At 42.2% G+C, this 25,613-nt stretch overlaps 1 protein-coding gene across 3 annotated transcripts in view; it reads left to right on the forward strand.

Annotated features, from left to right (window-relative positions):
* The first annotated feature begins 158 nt into the window (after positions 1-158).
* The window catches only part of CRYBG3 (crystallin beta-gamma domain containing 3), a 128,535-nt gene continuing 103,080 nt past the window's right edge, over positions 159-25,613 (forward strand). For all 3 annotated transcript variants that reach the window (XM_014464002.2, XM_006098357.3, XM_023762098.1), the window contains exons 1-2: positions 159-447; positions 20,454-20,520. In XM_014464002.2, the coding sequence (XP_014319488.1) occupies positions 299-447; positions 20,454-20,520 (216 nt within the window). In that variant the 5' untranslated portion in view covers positions 159-298. The remainder of the gene's footprint in view (positions 448-20,453; positions 20,521-25,613) is intronic.

Raw genomic sequence — 25,613 nt, forward strand, 5'->3', positions numbered from 1 at the left:
AGGGGCGGGGTCCATTGCGGGGCAGGGCAGGCCGTCAGCCGCCCCTTGCTCTCTTCCCCGGGCGGGGGCGGGGGCGGGGAAGCGGGAACCCCCCCCCCAACGCGAAGGAGCTTCCCCCGGGGAGTTTGGTTCCTAGCCCCTCCTCTCCCGCCCGGGATGGACGGTGAAGCCCCGGGCCGCCGAAGGCTGTGTAGCCCTCGCCGGGTCCCGCGGCGCCCGGCCGGGCTCCCAACTCAGGACACCGCCTCGCCCGCCCATTCCCCGCAGACGGCCCGGGCCCGGCCGCCCCGCCGGGGTGATGTCCGGCGGCCGTAGGAGGGGCGGCGCCCCCTGGCACAGCTTCTCCCGGTTCTTCGCTCTCCGGAGTCCTTTCCGGGACAAGGAAGAAGAGGAGGAGGAGAGGCCGGGGACGGGCCACCCGCCTGCCCCGGGCCGGGGCGCTGCCAGGTGGGAGTCTTGGGGGCGTCGGGGGAGGGGGTCCTGCGCGGACCCGCCGGACGGGGCTCCCAGCCTGACGCCCGCCGCCAGCTGCACTTGGACCGCCGCTTTCTGTTCTCCTTTCTCCGTTGCTCAAGTTTCCTCCTCCTCCTCGCCCGGTTCCCGGGCCGCACCTCTCCCCTCTCCCCTCTCCCGGGTTTGTTAAACGTGGATGAAGTTGGTGGCTCGCGGCCGGGTGCGCACCCCCTGGGCCGGCGCAGCCCGCGCTCTTCCCCCCCGCCCCTCCCGTCCGGGTTCGGTTCCCGGTCGGCGCCCGAGCCTGCTCGCCGAGTCCGGGGCAGGGGTGCGCCCCGGTGCCCCGCCGCGGTCCCGGGAGCAGCCGGGAGCCGGCGAGCCTCCCCGGCGTGGAGGGGCGCGTCCGAGCGCTGGTCGGGGGAAGCCTCCGAGCGTCTCCCGCAGCTGTTATTTTGCCTGCTTACTTAAATGTTCTCAAAAACGATTTAAAAAAAAAAGAATTGTGATACCGGGTCCCCAAGACTTCATCAAATTATAAACACCTCGCCTGTTTTATTTACCGTTGCCGGGACGTAAATGATGCCGCCTTCTTTCGTTCTTTCCCATCTTTCTTCGGAAACATGCCCTTTACCAAACAGCCTCCAGGAACGGTACTCGAACTGCCTTGGTTTCAGTAATGAAAACGTGTTCCTTCCCTGTAATCTTTTCTCCTTCCTCCACCTGCTATAAAATCTATGAGCTTGGTTTTGGGGGGTGGGGGCTGTTGTATTTGACGCGTTTCACTGAAAGAAAAAAACAAAGCAAACCTTTTCCCGAGCCTTTTCCCCCGTTATTGAGGAGGAAGAGGGGTTAAAGTAAATACAACTTCCCATTTTAGATCGTTGGTGCGAAGAGAGGCTGAAACGCCCTCCCCAGCCTGCGCTAGACGAGTGTGTAACCCATGTGATTACAAGAACGGGCCCAGATAGCTGTGTTCACTTCAGGTTTTAAAGACTCAGAGGACTTAAAGGAAAAGTGGATTTCGAGAAATAGAACTCCGTGACTGAGCTGGTTCCATTAGTATTTAGTTTTGTGATTTGATTCTCGTCGGCTATGTGTTCCTCGGTTTCCCTGCTTGTGGACCATTTGCATTATGGCCACCTGTTGATAAAATCCCACACCTTTCCAAGAAAGCTCCTACTAAATTGGTAGACTTCTCCGGGGAAGTTCCTGCTCTTATTACCCGGACTGTTAATGGAGAATTTAAAATTCAAAGTTACACAGTAGTTAAAAATAGTTTGGAAGCCTGACTGGGCTCCACCAGAATGTCAGATCTGCTGGTGTGGGCAGCCTGCCGGTGGTGCCTGGCATCACTGGACAACACGAACAGTCAGGTAATGTGGGAGAGGAGTTTAAACGAAACCCCAGGTAGACTCCACAAACTGGGAAACTTGAGCCCTGTTAGAAAGGAATAGGTGGGCCGATTTCAGGTTCATATCAGAATTGCCCTGAAACCCTGCCTGCCTTTCTCCGGGATTTGGGCTCTTAGGCACTTCTCACATCTAATCTCCTCTCTGGAGCTAACCACTCTACCAACTAGTCTCTTGCCTACTTGCCACTTCCCTATTCTCATTGTCTCCAGATAGGCACAGACTGGCTGACACTGAAAATGTTAATTGTGCTTATATGAACACTAATTTTGTCTTCATCTTTTTTAGAGTTTGCCAGATGTTATGGGGAGAGCAGATAATCCTTTGTGTGGGTGTTTTACCTTTTAAGAGAGCTTAAATCTTTCTTTTCAAGGATATAAACACAAACAAAGCCTTTATTGAAAGTTTAATGAAACAAATGGAAATGCTTAGTGGTACCAAATGTCCTAGTAACCCAACACCCTGGTGTTAACAAGATTGGAAACAGAATTGCGATTTGTCACTGTGATCTTATTTCAATCTGAAAGGGTATTTTGGCTGTGTCTCTTAGAGGCAGTAAAAACTTTTAGTCCTAATGGGGGCCAGGTTTACCTTCTGTGCTGGTGATTTTAGAGGCAGAGGGGTCCATTTAGCAGACATGCAGTGCCTGGGAGTAGGGATGCACAGCTTCCATGGTGTGCTGTAAGTTATTTGCTCTCCATGTGCTGTGAACACATCATTTGTGTATTGAGTTTGCTGTTGTTCTAGTCTCATTAACCTTCAGCAATTAAAGAAACACGTTAATATACGAATTCAGGTGTGGGCATTCCAATTGCTCGTCAGCCCTCATATCTTGGGTGGTTGACCAGATCCAGAAAGTGCTTATATTTTTATTTTAGATTATACAGGGGTTGTCAAGAGTAGGCTTACAGTTGTTCATATGGAAAATAATACAATAATTAATAAATAATAACAAGAATACATACTCTGTTTTGCATACTCACAACTGTAAACTTACTTTTGCCCACGCCAGTATAGAAATGAAAACTGCAATTGAAGTTTTACATAGGAAACTTGAAAAGTCTGAGTTCTGTGGCACCCAGTTTGAAAATCACTGCTGTAATGTTTAGCCCAGTTTATGGCACACAAGGAACATACTCATTATAAGTGATAGGGGAGAATACGGAGGGCTTTGTGGTAGAGGTTTTAATGGGGCCTTCGAGGCATTAGTGGTGTTTCTATAGGTAGAGAATTGAGCCAGGAAGATAGAGATAAATTGGGAACAGGTCTTCTCGGCTGAGCAAGGGCTAGCAGGTGGTTAGGATCTGTTAAAGGCTATGCACATTAGTGAGACAGAGTGAAAAAGGTGATAAACGGTTAGATTGAAACTGGATTGTAAAGGTCTAACAGAGTGTTTGATTCTCAATTAAAAATTTAGAGAATTTTTTTGCCTGGCTGGCGTGGCTCAGTGGTTGAGTGTCAACCTATGAACTAGGAGATCACGGTTTGATTCTCAGTCAGGGCACATGCCCTGGTTGTGTGCTTGATCCCCAGTGTGGGGCATGCAGGAGGCAGCCGATCAATGTTTCTCTCTCATCATTGATGTGTCTATCTCTTCTCCTCTTTTCCTATCTGAAATCAATGAAATATATATATTTTTAAATTTGGAGAATTTTTGCAAAAGCCTGTTAAACAGATACTGCTAAAATGTGAAATTTGGAGGATAGCTGCCTACTAATTTTACCCGCTTTTGAGAAAATGCTCTGCTCTGTTTCTTTGCTATCTATAATAATAAAAGCATAATATGCTAATTAGACCAGACAGCTGAACGACCTTCTGGACACCCTTCCTGACGAAGCTGTGGCAGCGGGGGCGAGGCAGAGGCAGTTAGGGGCGATCAGGCAGGCAGGCGAGCAGTCAGGGGCAATCAGGCAGGCAGGCAGGCAAGTGGTTAGGGGCAATCAGGCAGGCAGGCGTGTGGTTAGGAGCCAGCGATCCCAGATTGCGAGAGGGTGCATGCCTGGCTGAGGGAACCCCCCTCCATGTACAAATTTTGTGCACCGGGCCTTCTGGTATCATACATGACAGACCTGTTTATAATGAGCTCTATGCAATGTTTGCAACTCAGGAGGGGGAAAGGAAGGTGAGAACAGCATTTTTCAAGGGCTGACTGTGCACTTCTGGACTGGTACTTTTACTTAGAGCATGTCATTTAAACCTCACCCTCAGCCTGGAAGGTTGGAATGCTTACCACTATTCTGACAATTAAGGAAACCGAGGGCGGGACAGTTCTTATGGTGGACACTGTTGGTGGTTGGGTGGAACAATTCTCTTTTTTGTTAAATATTTTTTTTATTGATTTTTGGAGAGATAGAAACATCAGTGATGAGAGAGAATCATTGATCAGCTGCCTCCTGCACGCCCCCACTGGGGACCAAGCTCTCAACCCAGACATGTGTCCTGACCAGGAATCGAACTGTGACCTCCTGGTTCATGGGTCACCACTCAACCATTGAGGAGCACTAGCCAGCCTGGAACAATTATTTTTTTAACTGGACTCTTCTGTCCTTGGCAAAACATTTGGCATCTGTGACCCCACCCACTAATTGCCAGCAGCATCCTCCAGTCATTGGAATAATCCTGAACACCACCCAGGTGGGTGGAAGAGGGAGTGATTTACTCCAAATTATGAGAGGAATAAGGTCCAGGGAGGGGTGAGATTGGAACTTAGGTTTTTCTAACTGACTCCAAAGCTCTGATATTTTTTCTCACACCAGGCTTCTGAGCACCTTCAAAATACATTAATATCTAAGCCAATTGGACCTTTATTTATTTTGCTCAAGGATGGATGACAGTGTGTACCATTTTAGATATATTCTTTTGGGCTGTTCCTTTGAGTGTCCCAATATAGTGTTATTGATAGAAGGTAAGACAGCATCACTAGACTCAAAGATGGGCTGTGTCATATTTATCCTGGTGTCTCCTTTGCCTGGGTCAGGTGAAGAGTGAATCTCTGTTTGTTGGTGGAGCATTAAAGCACTTATGAGTGGTTTTCAGCTAGGGGTAGTACACACCCCACCTTTAAGCATTTAGAAACATTGAGGATCTTAAATGTCTCCAGACAGTGTTTGCCTCTCAGTTTAAAGGTTCAGAGAATTTTTGCTTGTCACCATAGGTGAGGGTGTTAAATGGGTAAAGCCAGGATGCTAAATGGCTGGTTATGTAGGAGATAGTCTTATAAAAATGGTCAGTAGTGCCCCTGATGCATGAGATCTGTTGGCCTTCAAGTTCAAGTGTTGACCACAGCTTCAGTTATATGAGGAAGGGAGGTTTGTTCTCTGAATGTTCACGGTGACTCTATTTCATAGACTTGAAAGCATTTTAGAAGACTAGAGGTGTGGTGCACAAAATTCGTGCACTGCGGGGGGGGTGGGGTCCCTCAGCCCGGCCTGTGCCCTCTCGCAGTCTGGGATCCTTCGCTCCATACTGCCTGCCTGCTCGCTGCTTCTTACCACTTGGCTCGCTGCTCTCTAGCACTGCTGCAGAGGTGGGAGAAGCTCCTGCCACCGCCGCTGAGCTTGCCAGCCATGAGCCTGGCTTCTGACTGAGTGGCGCTCCCTCTGTGGGAGCGCACTGACCACCAGGGGGCAGCTCCTGCATTGAACGTCTGCCCCCTGGTGGTCAGTGCGCATCATAGCGACCGGTCATTCTGGTCGTTCCTCTGTAACAGTCACTTAGGCTTTTATTATATAGACTAGAGGCCTGGTGCAAAAATTCGTGCACCAGTGGGGTCCCTTGGCCTGGCCTGTGGGATCAGGCTGAAACCAGCTCTCTGACATCCCCCAAGGGGTCCTGGATTGCAAGAGGGCACAGGCCAGGCCGAGGGACCCCACCAGTGCACGATTGGGACCAGGGAGGGACATGGAAGGTTGGTCAGCTGGGGAGGGACTGCAGGAGGGATCCAGGGCATGTCCGGCCTGTCTTGCTCAGTCCCGATCGGCCAGACCCCAGCAGCAAGCTAACCTATCGGTCGGAGCTCTGCCCCCTGGTGGTCAGTGCACATCATAACGACTGGTCGACTGGTCGACTGACTGCCCCCGGTGGTCAGTGCATGTCAGAGCAAGTGGTTGAGCGGCCTTAGCATATCATTAGCATATTACACTTTGATTGGTTGAAAGGATGACTGGACACTTAAGCATATTAGGCTTTTATTATATAGGATAGAGTAATCAATAACTAGTTTAGTTGAATAGGACATATCTGTGTGATGTTGAAAGACCACATCAGCAGTCCAGACCTGCAGTAATTAAAGGAGACTAGAAAATACTAGAAGTACTAGTGTTTTTCTCAGATTCTTCAGTTCCCAGGTTAATGGAAAGCACAGAATCTACTCTTGGCAGCAGAGTAGAAATATAGGCTGTTTTAGAGAGTTGAAACTGTGCAGGTTTTTTTCCTTTTGGGGTTAGCAGGGTGTATGCCAGATGGCTAATTTGAAGATTCTGTTTCTTGCTGAGGGCATTCCTTGAAAACTAACTCAATTGTTCACTAGATGTGTTACAGAGTGTACGTGTACCTCCAATTGGCCTGCAGTAAATTTACTCAGAACTTCTAACTATATTAAAACCATTATAACATTTTTGGGTAGGTTTTTTTTTTTTCCATTAAGAAGGTAATAGCAAATTTTGTAAAATAAGAGGAAAATATTATTCTCTCAAGATAAAATATTTCTTAACTAGAGTTCTGATGAATTTCACTGAAGCCTAGATATGCTAATACAACTCTGCTAGCAAGAAACACGGCTTGATGTAAAGTTAAACTCAGGAAAATAATCTGGGCTATCTCCCAGATTATTAAAAGAGCATCAGCATGAAATAAAAGTTAAAGAAGTCATATTTATTTTGAGTCATTTCAGTTCATTAATTTGAGTGGTTGTTAGTGTCTAGTATGGTGCTAAGCAGTGGGGATACAAAGAGGAATGAATGACCAAAACTGTCCTCAAAGAGGTATTAGTTCATGGAGATAAACATGTGCATGTCTTTTCTCAAAATGAGCTCATTATAAGCCAAACATGTTTTTGGTGTGTGTGGCTTGTTTGGTTTAGAACATACTGTCAAATATTGTGTGAGAACTTTAACTGAGCTTTCAAAATATTTTCTCACGTTATTAAACCATTTTCCCTGAGCATGGTTTCATTTGCATCCTTTGCCAACCCAGTACAGGGGGCAATGTGATGGAACTGTGCCCGCAGGTGAGGGGCAGCTTTCCCTCTGTCCCTCCTGCCTGCTGCTCCTTGACGCTGCAGGCTCAGCCAGCCCTGTAGATGGAGGCCGACAAGCACACCCTTTCAGGAATCAGCATGCCAGGGGAGTGGAGATCCTTACACCGATAGCTGGATGTTGATAGAGAAACAGATTGAAGTTTTGTGACCAAAATAACTCAATTCTTAGTATTTATTTAGTTGGCAGTATTGAATGGCCAGGTAATGGCACAATTCCAGCAGGACTGCGCCTCACTGCTGAACCCCTGGAGTACTTAACTGGAAGTATCCCAAAGCAGTGGAACGGCTGTTTGCCTGGTCAGGTGTTTTTTTGCCTAACCAGGTTAGTGATGACAAAAACTAAACCACCAAATATATATCTCATATGTGATGGAAAGACTTTGTTTTCTTTTCCCAAAGAAATAAAATGGAGAAAGCCTCTTGAGTGGCATTCTTTGAAGAAGAAAAAAAAAAGCTAAACCACTCTTTCTTGAAGCCCTAATCAGACCCAAACCCTGTGCTTGGGGCTTTAAATGCAGGGGTGGACAAAGGTAGGTTTATAGTTGTTCCAATGAAAAACGATACAATAATGAATAAATAATAATATAAGAATAAACTATTTCACATATACTCACAACTGTAAAACTTCTTTTGCCCACCCCTTTATATGTGTTCACTTAATACTTAGAGCAACCTTATGAGAGAGATATCTTTACTCCATTTTACAGATACATAACTTAAGTCCTGGAGAAGTCTAATAGCTAATCGGAAGTGTCGAAGCATCTGTGATAGAGTCAGGAGTCAAATTTTCCTTCCTGAATTCAAAGCCTACAGCATGATGTGACGGCTTCCTCTGCTTAACTTGGGAAGACCCATAAAAAAAAGTCTGGCTTTAGAAAATGGTTTGGAATGCAAATAAAGGACAACGGCATGCCGCTGGATGTCTGTCCAGATGGCCTGGGTCAGTGTTCTGTACAAAAAAGAATGTATAGTCCTAGCAATTGAGAGAAAGGAAAATAAAATGTATATATTTATACAATTTATAAATTTATATTTAAACACAGAAAGGGTCAATCTTCTCCAATAGAGATACAAATGGAAACTATAGCAAGATGCCATATTTCACCTATTTGATGAGCACAATGAGTTTGATATGGGGATGCTCATACACTGCTGGTGGGAGTGTAAATTGATACACCTCTTGGGAGGGAAATTTGATGAGTTCTGTCAATACATTCATGTACTCAGACTCAGCAATTTCCCTGTAGGAATCCCATGAGAAATACGCAATTTGTAAGCAGACCCAAAGTTGCTTTTGCAAGTTTAGTCATTGTAATGCAGTTTTAATAATCAGAAGGTGAAAAATAAAGTCAAGTCCCATCAGTAGTGGACTAATTGATAAATCATGGTATATCCATGTAGTGGAATATTATTACACAGCAGTCAAAAGTATGGAGAAACCTTTTTATGTGCTGGTAAGGAAATATCTCCAAGATACATTAAACTAAAAAAAAAAAAATCAAGATGCAAACCATTGTGTATAGCATGTTCCTATTTGTATATAAAAAAAATGAAGGTATGAAAAACTATTACTAGTGTTGTGTGAATTATTTAGAAGGGATAAAAGACTGGGTGAAGAATTGAGGAAGAGAAGGGAGACTTCATTTTATACCTTTTATATTTAAAAATTATGTGAATTATTTGAGAGAAAAAAAGTTTAAAACCTAATGAATATTTGTGTATAAAAGAGGAAAAGAAAACCAAAGAATGTATGGCCCTGCATTAGCAAAAATTCCCCAAAGAAAGAATGAACTCCATTAATTTGTTCAAGTGAGAGAAGTTACAATTAAGGCTATAAATACATGGAACTAATATTTATAGTGCAGAATGATATTTTGATACTTTGATATTTTGACACTTTCTACAAGTATGCGTGAGGTTTATATGGTAGTAGTCTATAATGTGAAACTGAGTGGAGTTAACAGAGCCTCAAAAATATCAACTCAAGGTGAGATCCCTTTCATCTGCTTTGAGGAAGCAGTGTGACCCTGGCAGGTCATTAGCCCTCTCAGATTCTGGTTATAAAGTGAGGGAGGTGGCCTTCATCTCTAAGGTCTCTTCCAACTTTAGCATACCAGCCAGAACTCCATAGGGTACAAAATAAAGAAATATGCCTTATACCTGGTAGATCAGGAGGATTTTTGTTTTACTGGAAAAGTCACACATGAAAATGCATTGGTTAATTCCTCTATATCAGTGGTTCTCAACCTTCTGGCCCTTTAAATACAGTTTCTCATGTTGTGACCCAACCATAAAATTATTTTCGTTGCTACTTCATAACTGTAATGTTGCTACTGTTATGAATCGTAATGTAAATATCTGATATGCAGGATGGTCTTAGGCGACCCCTGTGAAAGGGTTGTTTGACCGCCAAAGGGGTCTCGACCCACAGGTTGAGAACCGCTGCTCTATATGATCCTGTCATTTTCATCATTTGATTGAAAACCTCACCAGTGTTTACCAAGAATTCATTTAGTACCACTTGCACCAGGCACTGTGCTAGTCCCTGGGAATCCAGCAGTGAACACAGTGCAGCATGGTCTTTGCCTCAAAGCACTCATGCAGATTGTGGGGAAGGCAGACATTCCACAAATCTTTCTTCTTGCTAAAATACGCGGCGAGGTGATAATGCAGGGCCTGTGGAGCATTTGGCAGGTGTGGGCCCATTCCTGAGACTCTCCTCTTAGAGGAAGCTGTTTTAATTTCATTTAATCTCTTTCTTATATTTCTGTACATGTGTCAAAATAATGCTTTACTAACCTTTCTTTATATATAAACTTTAGACATTTATATTGACTTCTGGTTATGGTGGATGAGGACTAGCTATTTGGCACCTCTTCCCACCTCCCTTTACTCATCCAGCCAAAATAATTATTAATTTTGGAATTAAATCAAAAGCCAATCTTTAGATTTATGTAAAATAGTTTTGGTTTCATTATTGCAGCATGCTTTTAAGGAGGGTGATTTTTATATGCTCTTTGTGACCAGTAGCACAATTGGCAGTGCTGGAAATGACATGAAAATGGTATTCGAGTGCTCTCACAAATACTAGTTTCATGAAATTTCTACCAAATGTATGTTAGAAATTTTCTGCTTCACTCTTTGTATTAAAATTTATACAAAACATGGATACTACCTTAGTGGGAGATCATAATTTTTTATGCCATGCTTGTTATGACAAGTAATGAAATATTTAAAATTTCGCATTTTGGTAAGTGGGAATAAGTTAGGTGATCTGTAAACTCTCCGTCTTTTATTGTCTTGATTGTCAAAGCACCAAGGAGCAGCCCTAACTGGAGGGCTGGACTGTGCTATGTCAGTCAAAACTGAGAATTCTTGTCATACTCTTGATTTTTCTATTCCAGGCAGGCAGGTACGGATTTTATTTGGCAATGATACAAAGAAGTTACCATTATATATTTCTACTGTTAGTATTTTCTATTTGTCTAGTTTAAATTTATTCCTTGCACTTTTCCACAGACTTGTTATTTGTTTTTTAAAATCACCTACAATACTTTGTATTTTTATCTATTTTTAATAATATGTGCTTTTTATAAAACAGGTATGAAATTACAAGAGAATTTTTCTAAAAAGCACAACTCATAACCCTACCCACTCACAGATAAGTACTGTTCTTTTAGATCATTCCCTTTGTGTGTATCAACACCTATACATTTTTTAAAGATATATTTTTTATTGATTTCAGAGAAGAAGGGAGAGGAAGAGAGAGAGAAATCAATGATGAGAATCATTGATTGGCTGCCTCCTGCATGCCCCCTACTGGGGATCGAGCCTGCAACCTGAGCATGTGCCCTTGACTGGAATTGAACCCAGGACCCTTCAGTTTGCAGGATAACGCTCTATCCACTGAGCCAAACTGATTAGGGTTACACCTATACATATTTTTACAGAGAATTAAAGGTTTCTTCAGTATTTTGAAATTTGAATTTTTTTCACTTAACAATGACACTGTAACATTTTCTACAATAGTGCATATATTTATAAAAATTATAAAAATAATATTAATTTAATCCTTTAAAAAGTCTTAGATGTATCATCACTTTTCAGAACCTACTTGAAATAACTAAATGTGCCTCTGTTTACATAGGGTTTGTATTCTAATGGAGAGGGCAGAAAATAAGCAAGTGGTATAAATTAATGTATAATGTACTTGGAAGTAATTAAAGCAGAGCAAGGGAGTAGAGCATGATGGAGATAGTGCGTCTGGAGTAAGAGTGTAGGTAGGATGGTCGAGGAAGCTCCCTTTACTGAGTAACATCTGGATGATGTTTGGGAGTGGGGCCTGAACAAATGTGAGGGAAGAGCTCTCCAGGCAGAGGGAACGGCCATTTCCAGAATGGAAGGGAGAGTGGATGTTGATGACGTGGGGACGGTAGCCAGGGGCCAGGCTATGGTAAGGATTGGAGATGGTATTTTTTTTATTATTATTATTATTATTATTATTATTATTATTGATTTTAGAGAGGAAGGAAGGGGGAGGGAGGGAGGGAGGAAGAGGGAGAGAAACATCAGTTTGAGAGAGAAACATTGATTGGCTGCCTCCTGCATGCACCCTGACTGGGAATGCACCTGCAACCTGGGCATGTACCCTGACCAGGAATCGAATCTGCAACCGGCCAGGGCTCGTATTTACTTTTTGAAGATATCACTTGGGCATGGGTGTGTGTGTGTTGTCTCACATAGATTGTTACTTTATTAGTGTCTAGAACAGCGGTTCTCAACCTGTGGGTCACGACCCCTTTGGGGGTCGAACGACCCTTTCACAGGGGTCGCCTAAGACCATGGGAAAACACATATATAATTACATATTGTTTTTGTGATTAACCACTATGCTTTAATTATGTTCAATTTGTAACAATGAAAATACATCCTGCATATCAGATATTTACATTATGATTCATAACAGTAGCAAAATTACAGTTATGAAGTAGCAACGAAAATAATTTTATGGTTGGGGGTCACTACAACATGAGGAACTGTATTAAAGGGTTGTGGCATTAGGAAGGTTGAGAACCACTGGTCTAGAAGAATTTACACAGGAGAAAGGATTTGAACTGAAGGTTGGAGGTGGGGTCAGCCTTGGCCAGGCTCTGGGAAGGCGCTGCAGCATCCCTCCCTCAGGGCAATGTGTGGAATGGGATATGAACAAGTGGCCCATTTTAGGAGGCAGCTGGAATACTCATTGAGGTCACATCATAGCAAGAGATTCAGGGTATTAATTCTTGGGAGGTGGGTCTCAAATATTCAGAATCTAAAAGATATGAGGGAGAGGACTTGGAGAATAGAGCAGATACTAATGCCCTGGATGGGTAGACAGCACAGGTACACATCACACACACCGTAATTCTCACTCTGTACCCGTGATTGAATTGTGATTGTGGTCTTGTTTTGAGGGCATGAGATGAAGGACAGGAAGTAAATTAGCTTCAAGGAAGACACCTAAATTATAGGAGAGCGGCCAACATGATGAGGAAAAGGCCGTCAGAAAGTCTAAGATTGCAAAGCAACAGAGCTTCATAATCATGCCTATTACCTTTCCTCCCTTCCCCTGAATTTTCTCCAAAGAGTTCTGAAATTCCAGTGCCAGATGTTTGAGCTAAAATACATGCTGTTTGATTGCTGCTTTTAGTTACCTTTTAATTTGGAGCCCAGAAATAGTGCCATAACCACCTGTTCTATATTCTGTTAATGGTCATTAAAAAAATACAAGTACTACTCTACTGCTCGCTGTCACCATGTAGGAATGGACAGCTTTCCAGATGGTCATTTGTAAATCAATGTGGAAGACTCTCTTTATGCTGTAGAGGCTGGATGGGGATCAGGCCAGTGCAGAAAAGTCTGTTTGATCCATGATGTACAGCAGTATGTCATTGGGCAAGGAGAATGCTAGGCTAGCATGTGAAGTTGTGTTTCTAAGAAAAACATCCCCAGAGTAGTGTAGATGGTCCTCAAAGCCTGAGCAGACCCTTCAGGAGGGTGTGTGGATAGAGTCCATATAGTGTTTAAAGACCTCATTGAAGGCTGAAAGGGTAGAGTCTAAGGCAGTGGTCGGCAAACTGCGGCTCGCGAGCCACTTGTGGCTCTTTGGCCCCTTGAGTGTGGCTCTTCCACAAAATACCACGTGCGGGCGCGCACATACAGTTCGATTGAAACTTCGTGGCCCATGCGCAGAAGTCGGTTTTCGGCCTGGGCGAGTCTATTTTGAAGAAGTGGCGTTAGAAGAAGTGGGGGGGGGGTGGACATATAGAGAGGATGAACGAAAGGAGATAGATGAAACAAGTATACAAGACGAGTGTGGATGGGAGAGTTGGAAGGGGTCGACCTCGGCGAACGTACCTCAATCAGATTGAGGATATTTTTAGCAAAGACCAGCTTAGGGGTACCCTAATTAAGTTAATAACAGTGTACCTACCTATATAGTTTAAGTTTAAAAAACTTGGCTCTCAAAAGAAATTTCAATCGTTGAACTGTTGATATTTGGCTCTGTTGACTAATGAGTTTGCCGACCACTGGTCTAAGGGAACAGAGGGTAGGCCCAGAGGTGGCTCAGTGACTTTAAAATAAGGGACAGTCAGAGTTTCTGCCTCTTTGTTTTAATGCGCTGGTGTTAATACTGGTTTTGAGTTGTTTCTTGGTCACAGTCTGTTCCTTTACCACAGAAGCCTCAAGGTTAGTATACCTATTTCTTTTTCCACTCACCCTGCTATTAAAGGATCATATGGGATTTTAGGTCTGGCTGAGAGCTGGTCTGACCCTTTCAGTTTACATATTGGGAAAATCAGATCCAGAAAGGTGCACGTTCCTAAGGGGCCATCCCTAAAACAGAGACGTCCTCCTCCCCTACGTGTCTATTTTGAGTTTCTGCAAAGCATTTTGCTACTAATGACAGTGGGAAAGGGAGTGAGTAGGTAAAAGACCCCTTCTTGTTCCATATTATTTTTTCATTTAGTCCTTCAGAGTAAAGTCACGGACTGATGTATGAATCGATCACATTTCACGGGAAAGCCAGACTCTGGGTTTCATCATAGGAGTTGTGTCAGTGGACTCAGAGGTGAGGAGCAACATGCCAGGAAGAGAGGCCATCGAGAGAGATGCTGCCTAGTGGACCCGGCCCCCAGAACCAGCAGTTTTATGTTAGTGGGGGAGGAAGACGTGATGGAGAGATTTGCCCCAATTCCCTGTCCCTGTCTCCACAACATTGCCGGTTCCTCTATTGCAGAATGCACTGCACAGTGGAAGTGAAAGTCTAGGGTGGGAAGGTAATTGCGGGCAGCTGAGTGGGATGGGGAGGAAGAGGAAAAAGAGAGCCACAGCAGAGGCGGCTGGGAGTGGTGGGCAGTCCCTGGGACAGTGGCCTGGGGGACTGTTGAGATGTCAGGGCACTCCCAAGTCAGGGACTGCCTTCTATTCGGTGACCTTGTGTTTAGGGATGCTCAGAATTACTGCCAGTGATGTCAGCAGCTCCAGAGTCTGCCGCGTTTCCTCTCCGGAAATGGCAAGGAATCGGAGACTCCCACGTCTGTGGAGAAGCGGGCAAACCTCGGGAAGGCGGTTACAGAAGCTGTATTCAGTCCTTTAACATTTCCAGATTTTTCTGAGGCAGCCACAGTAATGCTGTGAGGGAAAGGCAGGGTCAGAAGCGGTCCCCAGCAGCTGTTCCAGGAGGGGAAAGAGGGAAGAGCTTTCCCCTCCCTCGCTGCCTCCGTCCTCCCTGAGTGCAGGGTAGGCACTGTTCCTGCGTGTCTCTGTTGGCCATGCAGGAGTTGCGTTCTCACCACATGAGGCACTGACTGGAGAGGCCCGGCAGCAGCCCCGTGCTGCGGTCCGGTCTGCGGTGTGCACTGATGACGGGATTTTTCCTTGCTGGTCCCACGCCGGCCATACTTGCGATGCTCAGCTGCGATGCTCAGCGTGCTCATCAGGGCAGTGGCTCTGCTAGGACCAGGGGCTCTGCCGGACTTTGGTGTTGGGAGATGGGTAATGTTTCATAGGAATGAGTTTTCTAAGTAATTGATATCTACCCTTTAAGTATCCACACATAACACATGCAGATAATAAATGGAGAGCCTTCTGACCAGATCCTTCTCTTCCCTATACATGTCTCAGCTGTTGGTTTTAGCTGAGTATAGAAATGTGGTCAGAGGGCCACCTGCATTAGAGCAACCCAGGGAAGGGGAGTCGGTTGTTGAAAATGTGGGTCCCTGAGCCCCACGCCAGGTGGTATCCTTGACAATCGGGCCCAGAATCTGTTTTATAAATACAGTTGCCCACGTGGTTGTGGGGCATCCAGATAGGGGTTCTGAAGGAGTGAGGACACGGGTTTTGTCTGGTATGATCACTGCTCCACCCCTAGCACCAAGAACAGTGCCTGACACCTAAAGAGTATGCAATGCATACCTGGTGTGCCATTTTCAGCTGCTTCTCTGCAATGGGTGAGGGAATCTTGTTAGAATTTAATAAAAACGAAGAGTATAAAATATCTTAAGTGACAGAATAGGGGTTCTCCTCTGTGTAAATTATTTGAACTCTAGTGTGTTATATGCCCCTTTTTCCATGGCCCCGAGGTTTATTTTAGGTCTGGCATGAAGTAGGTAAATGCTTAATGGCTGTACTTTGGATTCCTGGTTTTCAGCTCTGTTCTAAATAAGATTGCTTCAAAACTGAGGAGCTTCTGTGTTACTTTGACCTTGATATTCAGCTGGGTTATTTTAAAAGATTAATTTCCAAAGTTCAGTTAACTAAGTAAGATGGAGCTATTTAGAAATTCAAGGTAGTCTTTTTTGTGCCTACGTGTGGTTGTGAGTCCTGCCCCTCACCCCCTGCTATGAGCAAATTGTGTGCTTTCTAAAAATACTGCTATTGAAATATTACCATGTCCCAAAAGGGATTAAATTGTGAGAACAATAGAAATGCCTTGTCATCTTTCACAGGGTTTGAGATTATCGGAATTTGAACATGTTTCTCTTTCCCTCATATTTTTAAGGGTCTGAGAGTACCACTCCAAACCTTTGAGTCTCTTCTGTTATTTTTTTTTTACCAAGCAGATATCTAAGTATCTATTGTTTAAAGTATCTTTATCTACTCTATTCTGATTTTTTGGTGTTTTGTTTTTAAGTCAACTGAAAATTACCTTATTCCTGTTAAGTAAATTTCTTTCCCCGGCTCCACTTTCCTCTTTATTAACCTTTAGAGAAAGATGATGCAGAATATGAGTTATAGTACATTCTTTCAAGGTGTGTGTGTGTGTGTGTGTATACATATATATCCATACGCACACACACACTTCATTAAAAAAAAAGAATATTGCATATTATTACATTGTTCCCTGATTAAGGTAAGCAAGCACAAATGAAGAAACTCTTTGATACCAATTTTTTTTTTAACAAAGGATAGTTGAGTGCCTTTATCATAGCAGGCACAAGGCTGGTCTCTGAGCTAGAGACATGAATGTTATAGTTTCTGAATTTAATGGCTTCAAATTCTAGTTAAACAAATGGACAACCAACCATTGTGTTAAAGAGCAGAAATGGCCCGACCAGCGTGGCTCAGTGGTTGAGCTTCGACCTATGAACCAGTTGATTCCCAGTCAGGGAACATGCCTGGGTTGTGGGCTCAACCCCTGGTGGGGGCATGCAGGAGGGAGATGATCAATTATTCTCTCTCATCATTGATGTTTCTATCTCTCCCTCTCCCTTCCTCTCTGAAATCAATAAAATATATGTGTGAGTTTTTTGTTTTGTTTTTTAAAGAGCAGAAATGTATGTATGAGGGGAAGTGAGAGTACAAAAAGGGTAAAATAGAATTAAATTGTAAATTGTATAGGGTTGAGAGTTGGACAGGGTGGGACAGGTTGTTGCAGGAGAGGAAAGTGACTTACTGGCATGTGAACTTGGCATATTCTAAGAATGGGCAGGGGTTCTGTGAGCCACATCATGAATAACTAACAGTATGCTAAGGACTTGGTTTTATTCATCAACTGATAGAGACTTGCTGAAGGGTTTTTTGAATGGCAGAGTGTCATGATCAGATTAATAGGAAGAATGGATGGAAGCAGGGCAGTCCGGAACATGCCAGAGAGCAAGTTAGAATGGACTCTCATAATCTAGAAAAGAAGTGGGGAAGCTCTAATTGAACCAGTGATTTTTAGTTTGTTTTTCTTTTCATCCTCACCCGAGGATATTTTTCCCATTGATTTTTAGAGAGAGTGGAAGGGAGGGGAAGAGACACCAAGAGAGAAATATCTATGTGAGACAGACACATCAATTGGTTGCCTCCTGCACATGCCCCAACTGGGGCCAGGGATCGATCCTGCAACCAAGGTATGTGTCCTTGACCGGAGTAGAGCCCAAGACCCTTCAGTCCTCTGGCCAAAGCTCTAACCACTGAGAAACCCGGCTAGCGCTGAACCAGTGATTTGTGTAGCTAATCCAAAATTTTAAAATGTGTTTTTTTTGCTTTAAAACTCAACACATTCTGAAATTTTGGTTTAGCAATAAGATTCATGAAACTTAAATACAATATAAGTTTCAGAAAGTTTTATGAAGTGTCAGGTATTAACTTCTTTGGGTGATTTTGACTTTAAATTCTTCAGCTGTTGGCTCAGTACAGAGTAACTTATGTGCTGACCTACAACAGTGGTTTTCTGCTATTTGGTGTATGTTCTCATCATGGAAGTAATTACAGCTACTTGAAAATACTGTGTTCTGCCTTAGCCTATGGTCCCAAAGCTGCCTTTTCTGCAGAGCATTTGTATTGGAAAGAAATTTTTACCATTTCACTTACAATCTCACCAAGGCAGTAAGTTTCTAGAAAGCCCTGAAAATACTCTAGATAAGCAGAATTTCAGAAATCTGAAAGCAGGAACTAGGAGACTGAAATTAAATGCTTGTTGTAGGTATAGGTAGATTTTAGGTATGTCATGTAAAATTGATTGTAGTTAAACAATACACTTATATTATCAAGGTCAATATTCTTTTTAAAATTATGCCCCAAATCTTTAAAATATGCTCTTTTTACATGTATTTTGCCAATCTCTTTTTTTATTTCAGCTTAAGTAGACCAGTATCAATTGACATTTAATTAAAAAAAAACTGAATTATAAACAACCGTGGCAAAAGATAAGGCTAGTAAAATAGAAAAAATATATATATATAAGAATCCATTTACTGTAGAAATAACTATTTAGACATTTTTACTTTATAAATATGCATATGAATATAGGTCCCAATTCTGTATTGTACATTATTATTTTATTTTCTACTTTTGTCTCTGTTTTTTCCTGTAGGATTTCCTTATGTTAAACACACAGTTCTTATCTTTATCTTGTTTACATGCTTGCTCTTCTTACTGACTTTTAAAAGGGTTCAGAGCAGGGGTGGGCAAACTTTTTGACTCGAGGGCCACAATGGGTTCTTAAACTGGACCGGAGGGCCGGAACAAAAGCATGGATGGAGTGTTTGTGTGAACTAATATAAATTCAAAGTAAACATCATTACATAAAAGGGTACGGTCTTTTTTTTTTTTTAGTTTTATTCATTTCAAACGGGCCGGATCCAGTAGTTTGCCCACGGCTGGTTCAGAGCATAGCTGTATCTTATTAGCCCATCTATTCCTGCATAGAGTCTGAGACCCAGTGACAGTTTAATCCATTATATTTTCCAGGTGTTCATGATCTTACTAACTTTCCTTTGTTTTTTTGATCACTATCATTTGTTTCCTGACTCTGCATAATTGAACTGGATTTTATGGATGGAAAAGCTAAGGAGCATAAATTGCGTCCTCTTTTTCCATTCCATCTGGGTTGTGTGGCCTTTATCTGATCTGAGCTGTTGCCACCTCCTCACCTCCTCCTCTCCATCCCCTCTCCACCAAGCCCCAGGATTCTGTGATTCTCCACGTTCTCTCACTCCCCTGCTTTAGGCTTGTCCCTGCCTGACTGCTAGTAGGACAAAGGTCACATTCTGTTCCAGGTCAGGCAGGTTCTTCATAGTCTGGCATCCACTAACCTCTGGTCTCAATCTCATCTCTAGCCTGTCACGAGTCCCTGTGCTCCAGTTTCATATTAAAAACAAACAAACAAAACATGGTTTTCCGAAAATGCCATATTCTGTATTACCCCCTGCCTTTGTACCTCCTCTGTGGGCACTTTACTGAGCAGACAGTTGTTCCTTGAATCCTCTGTGGTCCATAGCATTTTGTTCATTCAGCAGTTATAACTTGTACCAAACTGTATTATTAGTTTGTGTATCAGACCAAGTTTTACAAAGCCCCTGACCTACTTGTTCTTACACCCTCTGGGCCAAGCACAATTCCCAGCATATCAATTTCCAGATACCCTCGATAGTGGAGCTACTTAATTTGTCTAGAGTTATGAAAGTATGAAAACAAGATAACATATCAACTTAGAGATACAAATGTTTAGATCTAAAATGCATATGTGCCTAATAGCCACATTAGTTTATTATGCCATTTGAAAGGGCATCTGTGAAAGTATTCCAAGCAAGACAATTAAAATTGACTATTTTGGAAAATCAGATTCTTAGGGAGCCATCTGGGGCACATCTGGGGCTAGATAAACCTGCATCTATTTTGAGTAGTCCCCTGATTCACTAGGTGACCCTACATGTTTATAAAAACTTGCTGAGTAGAAATTTATTTCAAATAACACTTGGCATAGGCATTCAAAAAAAATCAGGCTATGAAGAACCTTAATATAAATAAAAGCAGAGTGCTAGTTCTTTCCAAGATTATGATAGTTGTACATTGGTGCTCATTCCTGTGATGCTGATTATCAACCTAAGAAAATATAATGCACAATGGACTCACAAAAATTTCTGAAGCCTGGATGAGCATTTTTTTATTTCAATTACAGTTGACATACAATATCATTATTTTCAGGTGTACAACATATTGATTAGACATTTATATACCTTACAAAGTGATCCCCCAATAAGTCTAGTAGCCCTCTGACACCACACATAGTTATTACAATAGTATTGACTATATTCCCTGTGCTGTACTTTACATTCCCATGACTGTTTTTATAACTGGCAATTTGTACATCTTAATTCCTTCACCTTTTCTGAATGAGCATTTTTGAGTGTGTTTTTCAAGTGTAGAGATTCAAATGAACATATTCTTAATATAACAATTTGTATATGAATCTTTTGAGCAGTGCACATAAAGAACCTTTCAGTGTTCGCTTTAAACACGGAAACTGTCTTATTTTAGTAATTATTTTTATTTCAAAAGAAACTGTGGTTTTTATTTTTCAGTGTTGAAAATGAGCCCATGAGTACAAGTCAGAAAAAGGAAAATGTTCTTTCATCAGAAGCAGTAAAGGTATAGTTTTAAATACATGTTTTATATCAAGCAAATATTTTTCTTCATTTCTGCTCATTCTTATTTTTTAGATTCTGTCATCTCATTTTATATTCCCAAAAGAGCACTTTATGTGGAAATCCAGCCCAGCTCTGCCAGACATTTGCATCTGGGGGTGGGGTAAAGGTGCGGGGAGAAGGGCACCAAAGGAGTTGAAAGAGTCGGGGGTTCTTATCCCAGTTTGGCCACTAACTGGCTGTGTAGCCTTCACCTGAGGTGGTTAACTTCTTTGTGCCTTAGTTTTCTAATCTGTAAATTGGATCACAGCCTCTTTCTCTAGGAAGATCTTTCATTTATGTTGTGTTTTCTCAAATGCTGCTGACAACTAAAGGTGCTTTTGAGGGTAGAAGTTAACAACATGTTCTCACATGGCATTAGTATGTAATGATATATTTGGTCAGCTCACATATGAACTGGCTTTCTTTGCTTCTGAAGTGTATAAGCTATACACCTCCCTAGATAGTTATGGACAAGTGTGGTTAAAAAAACTTGAAAATCACTAAACCTTGTAACATTTCTTTTCGCTCATGCGGATTTTCTATAAATTAGATGTTGGTTTTGTTTGGTGATGTGAGGCCAGGTATGTGGTCACATTTTGGTAGCCGTCCAACATTCGTAGAGTTTGATCCCAGTTACTTCCTTTATATCTGATTTGTGACAGTCGGTCAAGGAGAAAGTGTGTGCTTTCCAGGGATTTTAGGGTAGCTTAGCTTGGTCAGTGGAAGGACCAGAAAGTCATCTGAATTCTTCATTACTGATGTGGGCACTTTTAAACATTATGTAAGGTCCAAATGCAATAGATATGGTCAAGATAAAGCTGTTTTCGTTCTTTAGTCCTGCCTTCCCCATCATTGTAAACAATATCAATATTATTTGAAAGAAAAAAAATGAATCTCTGGGTTTTGTTTTAGAACTTTAATGAAAGAATAAATCAGGATCACCTTGCTTCCCTTATCTTTCTTCATTCCTTTGTGAGTTTGGCTACAAAATCCTGCCCCCAGGTTTTATAACATCTCCCCCCTCCCCTTTTGCAGTCAGTTGTTAGCCAACCTGCTGCTTTATTACTGCACATACTCTATAGCTTTCTTCCTCTCCTTTTTCAAAATTCTCACTTCCAATTCAAAATGCTCACTTCCAGTGCTATACAGGCAGCCTTGCCCTTGAATGGCTTCACAGGAGGTGTTACTTGTGAGATCTCAAACTTCGAAGTTTCTTTGGCTGCCAACTCTTGTCATTCCATCTCTTAATCCCTCATGGCCTCTGCCCCCACCCTTGACCTTCACCAAACCTTCCTGTTCTTGTTCCCTTCTCCCCTCTTGGTGTCTACTTGTTTCTCTACTCAGCCTGTAACCTAGAGTGTACTACTTCAGCTCTAATCTCACTGTGAAAAACCAGTCTCCAAACTTGGCCTTCAGGTGTTAATTTCCAGTAGTGCTACTTTCCACCTGCAGAGATTTCTTCTAGAAAGCCACATCTTTGTGGATTCAGTAAATATATATGGTGGGTGGAAATAGTGGTGAGGCCTCCATGATTACAATCTTTTCTATCCCTTCTTGTTTTGAGTGCCCAGGACAGTTCAATTTGGGCTCTAGGCCCCCAAGTAAATATGACTCATAGTCATGAGACTGTTTCTCTTTATGATTTGAGGCCTATAAGGTTGCTTATACCCGGGCAGTCCAGCTAGCCTGTAATAGAACAGGCACCATGGAACTCTCACAGGGGTAGCCTGAGCATTTGGCCTATGCATCATCTTCGGACATCATTACATTTTTATTTCTTAAAATATCACTTATATGCTATACAGTCGTGTGCCACTTAATGGCAGATACATTCTGAAAAATGCATCATTAGGCGATTTTGTCATTGTACGAACATCACAGAGTGCACTTACACAAACCTGGATGGTAGCCTATTGCTCACCTAGGCTAAACGGCATAGCCTATTGCTCCTAGGCTACAAACCTGTACAGCATGTTACTATACAAAACATAAGATTAAATCAAGCTCAGTTCAAGATGATGTAATCAGGATATGTAAACACCACATGAGATTGCTGCCAGCATAATATGACATACTCTTTTTTTTTAATACTGATTTTAGAGAGAGAGGAAGGGAGAGAAGGAGATAGAAACACTGATTTGTTGTCCACTTATTTATGCATTTGTTGGTTGTTTCTTGTATGTGCCCTGACCGGAGATTGAATCCGCAACCTGTCATACCAGGACAGTGCCATGACACACTTTTACAGCAACTTTTTTTTTAAATAAGAAGAATGAACGCACTCTAAAACAACAATAAAAAGTATAGTAAATACATAAACCAGTAGCATAGTCATTTATTATCATCAAGTATTATGTACTGTACATAATTGTATATGCTGTACTTTTATACAACTGGCAACGCTTACAGCAGCATCACCACAAACGTGAGTAATACATTGCCCTACAGTGAGGGCTACAATGCCAGGTGATAGGAATTTTCAGCTCCATTATAATTTTATGGCACCACTGTAGTATATGCGGTCCATTGTTGACTGCAACGCCGTTATTCAGTGCATGACTATACACATTTTGCTGTTTTGCTAACATTAGAGCTATTTGTTACACTTGCATCTGCTATTCCACTGTAATATGAATATTTTTTATATTAATCAGGTTGTTATATCTAGCTGGGAAAACTTACAGGTAGTCCACATTCTACCTTTATTTCTCTGTGGGTTCTACAATCTTCTATTGCAGCTTTAGACTCTTGCTGCTTTCATGTCTACTGTTATTTAAAAGAGGGACAGGTTTTAAAGCCCTGCTCCCTTCTACCTACATCAGAGGAATAGTCATCCCTTTCTCCCTTCTAAGGCTAAACTCCCTAAAGACCCCACCAGTAGTATTGTTCACATAATTCCTTGGGCCTTGTCTTGACTGCATCCATCCCTCCATCTTCACTGGCTTCTTCTATTTCTCTCTAAATATATAAAACACAATTGTTTTGTGTTTGTTTTATTGCTTTTTTCATTTTAGGGGTCTGGGTTTTTTTCAGTCTATTTTTTTCTTCACTCCTACCTGTTACCCAAACATTTCTTATGAAAGTCGGTCTTAATCACTGTTTAATTCTTTTTTTCTCTCTGCCTTCTCCCCCCTCCCTCACTGTTTAATTCTTAATGCTTTCTCTTTTTTAAATCTTTTATGGTGTTTTTTTATTTTATTTTGTTGTTGCCAGTATCACAGATGTCTCCCATTTTCTCTTTTTTTGCCCCACTCCACCCAACCCTTGCCCTACCCCAGGCCTTCCCCATGCTATTGTCTGTGTCCATGGGTTATGCATATATGCACATACGTTCTTTGGTTAATCTCTTCCTGTGCCCTCTCCTACCAAACCCCTCCCTCACTGAGATCTCTTGTTCTGTTCCATACATCCATACCTCTGGACTTATTTTGTTGATTAGTTTATTTTATTCTTTTTTAAAAATATATATTTTATTGATTTTTTACAGAGAGGAAGGGAGAGGGATAGAGAGTTAGAAACATCGATGAAGTGCCTCCTGCACACCCCCTACTGGGGATGTGCCCACAACCAAGGTACATGCCCTTGACTGGAATCGAACCTGGAACCCTTGAGTCTGCAGGCCGACGCTCTATCCACTTAGCCAAACTGGTCAGGGCTTATTTTATTCTTTAGATTCTACATATACGTGAGATCATATGATACTTGTCTTTCTCTGACTGGCTTATTTCGCTTAGCATAATAGTCTTCAGGTCCATCCATGCTATATCAAAGTGTAAAAGGTCCTTTTTTTTATAGCTGCATAGTATTCCATTGTGTAAATGTACCTCAGCTTTTTTATCCACTCATCTACTCATGGGCACTTGGGCTGTTTCCAGATCTTAGTTATTGTAAATTGCGCTGCTATGCACATAGGGGTGCATATAGTCTTTCTGATTTGGTGTTTTGGGTTTCTTATGATATATGCCCAGAAGTGGGGTTGCTGAATCAAACAGCAGATCCATTTTCAATTTTTTGAGGAATCTCTATACTGTTTTCCACAGTGACTGTACCAATCTACATTCCTACCACCAGCAACATACTAGGGTTCCCTTTTCTCCACATCCTGGCCAGCACTTAACATTTGTTGATTTGTTGATGGCAGGTGTGAAGTGGTACCTCATTGTAGTTTTAATTTGCATCTCTCTGATGGTTAGTAACCTTGAGCATATTTTCATGTGTCTATTGGCATCTGTATGTCCTCTTTGGAGAAGTGTCTATTCAGGTCCTTTGCCCATTTTTTAATTGGATTGTTTGTCTTCCTGGTTGTGATGTGTATAAGTTCTTTGTATATTTTTAAAATTAAACCCTTATCAGATGTATCATTGGCAAATATGTTTTCCTATCAGTAGGTTCCCTTTTCATTTTGTTCATGGTTTCTTTTGCTGTGCAAAAGCTTTTTAGTTTGATGTAGTCCCACTTGTTAAATTTTTTCTTTGTTTCCCTTGCCCTAGGTGATCTATCAGTAAAAATACTTCTACATGAGTGACTGAGATTGTACTGCCTTCTTTTTAAAAAAAATATGTTTTTATTGATTTCAGAGAGAGGAAAGGAGAGGGAGAGAGGCATAGAAACATCAATGATGAGAGAATCGTTGATTGGCTGCCTCCTGCATGCCCCCTACTGGGAATCGAGCCTGAAACCCAGACATGTGCCCTGAGCGAGAATCGTACCATGACCTCCTGGTTCGTAGTTCGATGTTCAACCACTGAGCCACACTGACCCGGCTTTACTGCCTTCTTAATGCTTTCTGACTCCTGCCTTTCCCCTAGTCCTCTCAGGCATGGGAAACCTAGTACTGTCCTGGCACATGTGTTATAGATACTCAAGTAGTTGTTAAATGAGTGAAGGTCATTCCACGGATCTGGTGGCTTCTTGTTAACCACATTCAATGCCTTTTTCTTTAAAAAAAATTATTTTTTATTGATTTCAGAGAAGAAGGGAGAAGGGAAAAGAGATAGAAACATCAATGATGAGAGAGAATCATTAATTGGCTGCCTCCTGCATGCCCCCTACTGG

Source organism: Myotis lucifugus, unplaced genomic scaffold (genome assembly GCF_000147115.1).
Source record: "Myotis lucifugus unplaced genomic scaffold, Myoluc2.0 scaffold_231, whole genome shotgun sequence".
NCBI classification, from domain to species: domain Eukaryota; kingdom Metazoa; phylum Chordata; class Mammalia; order Chiroptera; family Vespertilionidae; genus Myotis; species Myotis lucifugus.